The sequence below is a fragment of the Eretmochelys imbricata genome, chromosome 1, assembly GCF_965152235.1.
Source record: "Eretmochelys imbricata isolate rEreImb1 chromosome 1, rEreImb1.hap1, whole genome shotgun sequence".
NCBI lineage: Eukaryota > Metazoa > Chordata > Testudines > Cheloniidae > Eretmochelys > Eretmochelys imbricata.
Window position 1 is genome coordinate 199,270,973 of NC_135572.1, and position 10,588 is coordinate 199,281,560.

The following is a 10,588-nucleotide window of genomic DNA, read 5'->3' on the forward strand; positions in this document are numbered from 1 at the left end:
AGTCCCTGTTTGTAGCTTTTTGAGCAGTCCTGTGTTCTTAAAGATGCAAGCGTTATGCACCTTCCCTGCCCAGCCCACATTGATACTGGTGGATGCTATCACAGTTGCCAATGATATTTTAAATGTCATCATTGTTAGTTATTTCATGCTCAAAATGCATAACAAATGAGTATTAATCATATTACGAAGATCTACACAAGCATTATCCCAAGTGTAGGGCACATGGTGGGGTTGCAAAGGATGGGTGATTATTTCCATTTTCTCAAAGGGGAGGACTCAGCTTTCAAAATCTGGGAAATGCTGATTCATGTTATTAGTATAAAGAAGGCTGCAGAAGTCAGCCCAGGCAGTGCCACTAACAGAGTGGAGGGAAATTATGTTTTCAAAGAAGGTCAAATGACTTAAGTGGTACACAGCAACAGTGACAAAAAAAATTTAAGAATGTTTTCACTAACTTCATTTGAGCACAACTCAACAATTTGATTTAACATTTTGAGTTGTGGCTATAAAGTATACATTTTCTATATCATTTATATGGAGTGTAAAATGCATCCTGGGATTAATTAGGAGAATCACAAGAAGTTGTAAATGAAGTAGTCGTTGATGAATATTTTAAACAGGACTGTGCTAAGCTAGTGAGGCCTGATCTCATGTGGCCTCAAAAGATGAGTAGGCTGGGCTGGATCACTACTTGGAGGAGGGATCTCCTAGACAAAAGGGACCTATAGAACACACACATTTTCTGTCTACCACCTCAGAAGCCTCCAATAGGACTACCATTAACTGGAAAAGGTAAAGGAAAGCTACTCAGTTATAAGTCCTGCTCTTAAAAGGCACCTCTTCTGAAATTTACCACTCCTGGGTCTCTGTTTCCAGCATCAATGGGTAAAGCGCTCGCATAGAGCTGCTACTTCAGCATGCCATAGACACACCAGAACTACCAGGGGAGCCCTTCAAGTGCCACTTGAACAACAGGAGAACTGGGCTCCCCTTCCATTGTCCCTTCTACTATAACCTCCAAGTACAAACTTGTTCTTCCCCAGGACTCTTGCACATCCTTGCTAACCACACTATTACTACATTTCCTCAAAGCTCCACCCCTCCTGCTCATCCCATATCCCTGCTATCCAGCATGTCTCACCAGAGTATGCCCAAGACACAGGTGGTGAATCAGACAGACAGAGTCAAAACAGAATTAGCTGACGGATAGCAGCAGCTCTGTCAGTTAAACTTGGTAGAACTGCATTAGATTATGACCAGGACTTGAAAAATTCACCCAGTACCTCCAAGAACAAGGATAAGGCTACTTGCCAAGCTGAATACACCTGTGCGCTGAGCTATACTCCCTCCTGATTAGGTATCCCCAAAATTCTTGGGCCCAAAGAGCAGAGTCTCCTGACCGCTGAAGTTTGTACTCCTAATTGGTGCCAGAGGCTCCATACAAATACCAAATAAATTAGTGTTGTCCTCCCATACACAAAAAGAACGTATGTTCCCCAACACCACACATACAGATTGATTAATACTGGACAAGCCTCTGCTCCCCTCAATAAATTTTATTCTGTTCGAACACAGAGTCCTTTGTTGGTATAGCAGAAGATGAAGGTTTTCCTCCTGGATCAAATCCGAGCCCAACCAAGGAGAAAGCAATGGTGTGAGGAGCAGGGAGGTCCCAACCAACGTGATGACTATCAACAGCAAGGGCCCTGCTTTTCACCTCAGTAGAGGGCTCTTGCATGGGTGTGGCCCCTTGCCACCACCACTCACCCAAGCAAAAGGCTCTACAAAAGTCCTTTCTGTCACTCTAGTAGATCTCTACTGTGTAGCTGTAGGAAGAAGCCACACAGTGTCTGCTACCTGGCTTGTTGGGAACCCTACACCATGGATACAAATCAATTGTTTAAATTCTGTTTTTTAAAAAAATCAGATTTAAATTGAATACGGGTTTATTTTAAAGAATTATGTAATGAAATTTGAAATGCTGACAACTTACGTTAAGGCTTAAACTTACTATCATTTATTAAAATCATTTACACTAAATAATTAATACTAAGCAGTACATTTGCTGACCAGTTTTAAAGAAGTCAAACCACTGAACTAGTGGAAGTCCCTGGTTAAGCACCTGGAGCCAGAGTTTACTGAAATGTTAAACCAGTTTTTGACAACAGTAGCCTCGTCTGCATCTGCAGACAGGATATTTTCTTCATTTGAGTTAATTCAACTAGTTCAGTTCAATGCCTAGTTCACTCAAATTTAAGAAACCAACTGGAAATTGAAAAAGCAGGAAAGCTTGTTTTCCTCTTCCATGTTATGAATAAAAACTGGGTGTGAGAGTATGAGATCTACTAATTCTGAAATCTTGAAGGACGTGGTGAGCAGAAACAACCAGTTTCAATTCACTGACTACAGATAATACTTTCTTTGTTTAAAAAATCAGTTATGTTCTGTATTTAAAACATGTTTTGATAAACTTTTCCTTATTTATCTAGCACATGTAAGGTAATTTTTTTTTAGCTAATAAATTTTAAAATCCTGTTTTTGTGCATTTTTAATTAAATTCAATTTTTTATCCAAATTCCACTTGACACAAATTACAACTAACGCATTTATGGTCTAGCAAACAAGAAATGCATCATTCCCTACTTTTTAACATAACAATGGAAAATTAATAATTTGAATAAACGTATGCGAAGCTAAATAAGTGTTTAAATATGTGTATAGGTATAATGTATCTTGCTTGTCAGCAAAAAGTAGTACCAAATTTAGTAGAAAGGCTATATTTAGTTGCAAATCAATATGTTTTAATGTTTACCAAAGAACAAGAATCAACCTTTCTTTATGAAAACAAAGCAGCACAAATGCAAAACAAGATTAAAAATCTGACTATTTAATTCAAGGTTTCCTGCTACATTATTTAAATCAATCTACACTGGACACATACATTATTCTACTCCAAGGGGAAGTATATCTCTATTGCCCCCTGCTCCAGGAAGTTTGGGGGTATTCCCCAGTGGCAGCCAGACCGCTCACACTGGCTGATTAACAGCAGCACCAGCCACAGGAGCTCCTCTGCAAACCAACACCAGTGGTGTCAATTGAGCCGTCTCTCTGCAGGCTTGGGATGACATTGCTGCATTACTTTTAACTTAAGTGCTCAAATTTGGATGGTCATCTTTGCAACCACAGCGATTGAAAACTTATTTTTTCTTTTAAATACAAGCTTAGACCATTCAGAAGTCAGTGACACGCATCCTGGGAAGATTCATATTCAAAGATATTTGAATAAGTGGATTTTTCACGCCCTGGTTATAAGAAGTAAAGGGAAATAATTCTTCATGTATTTGATTTTGAAATTTCAAAATAGCTTATATCCAAATGTGTATTTTTTAAATTTGGCATTTTTGGTGGTTACGGTAATTTAGAAGAAAACATAACGGGGTTGGGGGGGAGCTAAATATCAAAGAGGTACATTTTAAGATGTTTCATCTCCAAGAGTTAAAGATCTTACTGAAAAAAATTACAAAGAAAATTCAGTTATGCTCAGCTATTTTGTGTGTCAAATTTGGAGCTTAAATTCAAAGGAAAAAACCAATGGGAGTTTACTCCAGCTTTAAGTTTAAATTACAACACAACCTTAAGTATGGAGTCACTACAGATACCTCCATTACATATCAACCAAACTGTACCAGTTGCTTTATTAATAAAAAGGAGACTAGGCCCCTACCCTAATGATCTAAATAAATTCCAAGCTACTGAAACACTTCTGAATTTCTATGTTGAAAAAAAGTAAGCAGCGTCCTTTTCTCACTTGGCTGTTTTGTTACTGGACAGCCAAAATAACTTAGGTTTAACTGACGAATAGGCCACACTGAGAACAAGACAATAGCTGAACATCTGTTAAGTGCAGAAGCTCCCAAAATGAGGTCCACGGAGAGCTGGCTGATTACGTGATGCTGGCGCTCTCTCTCTCTCTCTCTCTCTCTCTCCATTTCCAGCTGCTAAACTGCATTAAAAGCAACTAAAAAATACATTAAATACTTTCCCAATATTACTTTTCCATGTAAGCAACTGCTATCATTGCCCCAAGGATGTTATATAATCACAAGAGCAAAGGGAGTTGGTCTGCACAACTGTGAATAGATTAGGTGGTGATCCAAGAGACAATCTGTATTAAAATATGGTTCTCACTAAAAAGTAGTTTCAAAAACTATGGTGTTGGAGTCCTCACTAATTCCTCATTATCATCTATCACTATTATGTTTATAACATGTCAAACAGCAGACTGTTTTACAAATGTCTGATAGCAGATCAGAATGCCCACAAGACACAAAAACTGGTATGCTAATTTTTGATAGTTACTGAGAACATGGAAGAAACTGTTAAGTGAGGGCAGAGCTCGAACACAGCCATGAACACACAAGAACTTTCTAGCAATTGATAACGTTTCTTGTTTGCGGAATGAGATTATGCTCAAGTATTTTACAACTGCTGTCATACTGATTAAAATGTGGGTAATCTATATTGTACATTCTTCCATGTCGAATGAAAACCTTTACAAGATGGCATGCATATTTTACCTTTTGTTTCTTCGAATATGATTATATTGCAAAGCACACTGGGAAACTATCAAACCTCGTTCAAATTATTATAGGTGGGGCTGGCAGCACAATCCATTATTAAGGTTGCCCAGCACTTCCCACTATAAAACTCTGTTTTCACTTGCTTATAATTTTACCAAACGGTAACCCTTTAAGCTGAAATATTTTCTTGTGGGTATTTGCCTCAGGCTGAATTATTTTTGGAAAATTTCAGCCAAAACTTTTTTGCCATTTCTGAGAATGACACTAGAAAAAGATAAGTTGTTTTGCTCATGTTAAACAATTCTTGAGACATTTCCTTTGAGAAGTTCTACCAGCTCCATACTTTGGAGCAGCAACTTGAAATTTGCCAAGGGATGACCTCTCGGTCAGGAATGTACCTTTTGCCATCCCCATGGAAATCCACCCAAATGTGGTAAGTCTTTGAAAAATCCCAATTTGCACATGGTCAGTCAAGAGCTGCCAGAGCTTCGTAGCTAAATTCCTTGAAGATTCCATCTGCCCTGGGTATGCCCTAGCCTGGGCCTAAGCAGGACTTTCCCTGCAACTCCAGCACTGGACTGCCATGGGCCGAGCCAAAGCCAGGCATCAGAACTCTAGAGCAGGGAGCCTCTGTCTCCTGTGCTCTCAGTGACTCCCTTTCTGGGCCCAGGCAGCCTGGAGGAAGAAGCTGCCTGATTCAACTGCAGATAGGACAAGAGCCAGACCATGGGGAGTAAACTGGAGCTAAGGAGCGGGGCGGGGGAGGGAACGAGGAGACAGGGACTAGAGGTTGGCCAGGGGGAAAAGAAACTGGGAACAGCAAGGCAAAGAGAGCTAGGGTGGAAGAGGGAACGAGGTATGGGAAAGGGGAGACAGACATGATGAGAGGCCAGGTGTGTGGGGAGAACTGGGAGAAGGAACTGGTAGGAGTGGGTGGGGGAGAACAAGACACTGAGATTGGATAAGGAGCCTAGGTAGGGAGCCAGTGGAGTTGGGGAGGAGAAGGAGGCGGCACAGATAGGCAGAGGAGCCACAAAATGCCAGGGGGTAGTGGAGACTGGGCTCAGGGAGGGAAGGGGAGACTCGGACTGTGATGGGGAGTCCAGACTAAGGGGCTAGGATTGGCTAGGCAAGGAGACTGCAATGGGGAGGCAAAGCCCAAGGAGTGAGACTGACTACATGAGGAGAACGGAACTAGGGGAGGAGCAAGGGGCTGGGGGGGGGGAGGGGGGAACAGGAATGGAACTGGTGGAGGCACAGAAAGAGTCAAGTTTGGGGAGAATGGCAGAAGTGTCTGTGCCCAATAAAGCACACTTCCCTCCACAGCTTTAATGGAACTAAAAATTCCAGATTCTCACCATTTTTCTGCTGTCAGCAAATATCCATGAAACTCAATGGCAAAGTGTCTCATTCTGGTCTAGTGCTGGTCTACACATAGAAGATGACAAGTTACTATTGCTATCCGCTCAAGAGGCAGAGGGCCATGGGTGGATCTAAAGATTCCAGTCATATGAGTGTCAATATGATGGCACATGATGGAATTTGTTTTTTCAGGGTTAGTTTTATTTTTAACCTAGGAAATTACAGGTCCAAAAAATGTTAAAAGAACATTACTAAGCTTGTAAAGTCGAGCACTCAAAAGTTAGTGAGTAACCAGTGCAACCTTAAATCAGCCCCCTTGTGCATATGCATAACAATAGCCTTTAACAACAGGATCACATACTATTTTTTCTACAGGACCCCTGCCTCATTCAGTGCACAGGATGGACCTGCTCTGCGGATGAATCAGGACTGTGTAATGAAGAAGGCTGTTGTCTGTAGGACCCCTACCTCTTTGTTGCAGGAGTCGGAAGGTGTGTAGTGAATGAGGCAGAGGATTGCAGGGACAGAAAGGATGGTCTCATGGTTAAGGCAGTGGGTCACTGTTTGTGTGCTCTTCCTTTTATGCATGCCTGACTTGAGACCCTGGGGCCTGATTAGCAGAAGCATTCACATCTGCAAATGAAGTCAATGGAAGCTGTGCTCTGAATGTATAAAATCCTATATAGCACTAAGTACTCTGAAAAATCAGATCCTACTGTCTCAAATCGAGCACCCCAAATTTGTGGAAACTTTTAATTTTACACTTCTGTACCATCATAGCACCTACACACCTCACAGGGATGTTGTGAAGATAATATTTTTCAAGCACTTTGATATCATAGTGATGACCACCATAGAAAAGCCCTTTAGGAAATCAATCATGCTATCTTCAGAGTAGTGGTTGTGCAGATTAGAAAACCTAGGGCCACATACTGAACAGTGAGGCAAACAAGTAGTGAACAGCTTCTCATAAAGTGAGCACTGTCCATTCTGAACCCTGAATGAGGCAGGAGTCCTTGGAAAAAAAATAGTATGACCATGTAATTAAAGATTGCATCATAATGCATATGCACAAGGGGTCTGAATTAAGATTACATAGGCATTTCCTGACCTTTTTGTGCTAGTCTTTGCAATCTCAATAATGTTCTATTAAACATTTTGTGTATTCTGCATATAATAGTTTCTCGTGTGTTCTGAAAGAATTTTTCATGGATTCCATAGGGAGGAAGTGTTTTATCTTACTCTGGGACTCTTTACTCAAACAGGACTATTATAGCTTTTAATAAAACAGGCTCTCCACCCTCCACCCCTGGAAGCAGACTGATGTTAATTTTTGCCCCAAAAAACCCAACAACCTGAAGAATATTTTTTTGCAAAGAAACAATATAACACAAATTTAACTTTTCTACAACGTACTGACAATCACCCATATTGAACAGCACTGAATTCAGCAACACTGGGGCCACAAAACTTTAGAAGAACTTCCCCTCTTACTGCCTTTTTAAACAAAATTTGCCATTTAATCTAGTTCTCACCTCACAGAAATGTTTGAATTCAGGAGAAATGTGTGTTTTCAAAGGACACCCTCAACTTGAAAGCTAGTGTAGGGTTTCCCAAACGTTTTCATGGATGGACATCTTAAAGTTTAGAGTTTGTCTTGTAGATCAACACCCTTCCCAATCACAAACACACCACTTTTCCTCCCACTGACAATTCACAATGTGGCATTTCTGTGGCTACTATGGAAATTGCTTTCTACTAGTGTTACTTTTACATGGGAAGTAGCGTATTTTTAATTTCTTTTCATGCAGTTAGCTGGAAACAAAGTAGAAAAGCTGAACTGTATGGTTACTATGCTCTGTGGATCACTGTTTGTGCAACCTCTGATACAGGTCAAAAAATTAGTTAAATGTAGATTAACACTACTACGGTCTTTGAGCCCTCCCTGTAGTTTACAATTTAAAAAAATGTTTTCTTCTCCTGTGTTACCATCTGAAAGACACGCAAAAACAGAGAAAACTGTGCACAGCCAGCATCACTATTTCTAATGTACAGTCAGAAGCAAAGTAAACTGAAAAAAATAAAATATTTTTTCCTCAAATCTCTTATTTACAATCTTAGGAAAAGAATTGAGATTTTTAAGATGGTGATGATTCCCTCAGCCATTTTTTTCTAGCATAAGATCAAAGTGATAGTTAATCTTACACTCCCCGTTCTTTCACCATTGTCAAAAGACCAAATGTTGCCTTGTAAATTTCGCAAAAAAGAAAAGGAGTACTTGTGGCACCTTAGAGACTAACCAATTCATTTGATCATTGTATGCATCCGATGAAGTGAGCTGTAGCTCACGAAAGCTTATGCTCAAATAAATTGGTTAGTCTCTAAGGTGCCACAAGTACTCCTTTTCTTTTTGCGAAATTTACAGGGCAACATTTGGTCTTTTGACAATGGTTTGGTCTTTTGACAGGGCTGTTACTCTGAAACTTGTAAATTTCAGCACACATAAGTGTGCAGTCAGTTATTTCACATAAAAAGGAGACATTTCATCAACTTTCCTAAAAGAATTGTGCAGTCTATTCTGCCAGAGATGTCCCTTTTACCCCTGCACACATTATGTTACATGTGTGGTGTCTAACTCTGGTTTTATAAATTAACCACTCAACTCCTGTCTTCTAGCTGATCCCAGTTTGCACACATTGTGGAGAGAAAAAAAACTGCAAGTCGGTGTCAATATACTGAAGGTCCCACATTTCAAATATACAAACCACCCCAACATTAGTATTGCCCTTTTACCCGCTAGCTCCTGAACTTGCATTTTCCAAATGTTTCTTGAAATCACCTCAGAAATACAGTAACATGCAATTCAGAAATAGAACATACTAGGAAATCACAAACAACAATATGATGCAAACATAGAAGGTAACAGATTCCTGCTCCCCAAACCCTGGAAGGCACCTCCCTATACTTCCATTTACCATCCTCCTACATGCATCCCACTTGTGTGAAAGCCCTCCCACCTCAACTTTTAATTTGGGCTGAAGCGACATTAAAATGATACAACCAAAGCCAAATTTCTCCTACGTTAGACACGTGTTGAGGCATTTCCCCACCTCCCTCACTAATCTTAGGAGAACAACTCAGTGACTGACAGAAAAGGGGGGGGGGCGCTAAATCTCCTCGGATAGCGATGATCACTACTCTCATGGGAAACTGAGATTAGGAAGAGGGAATACCAAGCATCCCCCTCTTCTCCATCCCCACTACACAGGGCTGTGTTGGGTGACAAATCTCTAGGACTTGAGGCTGACACCAGACCACTCTGGAGTGGCGATGAAACCCCCAGAGCAGGGGTGGGGAAGGGGGTTACAGACACAGGATACCTCTTTCCCCCCTTTATTTGCAGACGCGGGGATGGGGGCAGCTCGGGGGGTTGGGACAGGGCGGTCAGGTCAAACACGGGGGGGGGGAAGAGGGCACAAGCTCTTGCCTCATCATCAGTTACCCAGTCAGATGCCCCAGAGATTTGGGAGCTGCCAAGGGTGACCAGATGTCCCGATTTTATAGGTACAGTCCTGATATTCGAGTTTTTTTTCGTATATAGGTGCCTAATACCCCGCCCCCCTCCGTCCTGCTTTTTCACACTTGCTGGTTGGTCACCCTAGGGCTTGCCCGTCCACAAGACACCGCCCCTGCTTCACCCCTTACCTCGGGGGCGGGTAAACACCCGCCTCCGGGCGCTGGGGACTCCTGGAGACGCCGCGGGGGGGGGTCCCTGCCTCTCACACCCCCCCGCCCCGCCGCAAACCCATCCCCCAGCCGCGGGGGGGCCTGTCTGTCTGTCACTCCCGCGCTCACACGCACCTTTCTGCGCCCCGGCGCCCCGCAGCAGCAGCAGCAGCAGCAGCGCGGCGGCCGCCGGCCGGGTCCCCGCGGGGAGCGGGCGCTCCGGGCTCAGCATGCCCCGCGGCGTCTCCAGCGCGGCCGCCCGCCGCCCCCGTGCATCCCGCGGGCCGCGCCGGGCCGCTGCGCTCCCCTGCCCCGCGGCCGGCAACGGGACCAGCCAGCGGCGCCGCCCCCGGGCTCAGCCCCTCCTGCCGCCGCCGAGCCCGCGCACCGCCCCCTGCCATGGGCGCAACCGCTTCCGGGTCTGCGGCCCCGGCCCCGGCCCCCGGCCGTCCCCTCCTCCCCCGGCGCCGAGCCGGGGGCTGCGGAGCCTCCCCCCCCCGACACACACACACACACACACACAGACAGCGGGGGCGGGGAGGCGCCAGAGAAAAGTAAACTCCCTCCCCTCCCCAAATGGTGCTCATTAAAAAAAAAAAAAATCTAACCTAAACCACAAAAAACACCCCTCCCCCGCCACTCACCAGGAATCCCCCCAGATAGACCCACAACCCTCCGCCCCGAAAACATTAACAGAGAACAGAAAAGAACGAGGAGGACTTGTGGCACCTTAGAGACTAACCAGTTTAGTTGCTTTGTTAGTCTCTAAGGTGCCACAAGTCCTCCTTTTCTTTTTCTGGATACAGACTAACAGGGCTGCTACTCTGAAAAGAGGACAGAAAGATACTAACCTGCGTGTCCCGTCCCCCCCACAACACACCCCAATGCGGGAATACATCACAGGAATGTAGGAAGGCAAT

General features: G+C 43.5%; 1 protein-coding gene across 1 annotated transcript in view; it reads right to left on the reverse strand.

Moving 5' to 3' along the window:
• Positions 1-9,908, reverse strand: part of DCBLD2 (discoidin, CUB and LCCL domain containing 2) — a 63,044-nt gene extending 53,136 nt beyond the window's left edge. Inside the window, exon 1 of the mRNA XM_077821682.1 lies at positions 9,804-9,908. Coding sequence (XP_077677808.1) covers positions 9,804-9,900 — 97 coding nt within the window. The 5' untranslated portion in view covers positions 9,901-9,908. The remainder of the gene's footprint in view (positions 1-9,803) is intronic.
• Between the last annotated feature and the right edge of the window lie 680 nt (positions 9,909-10,588).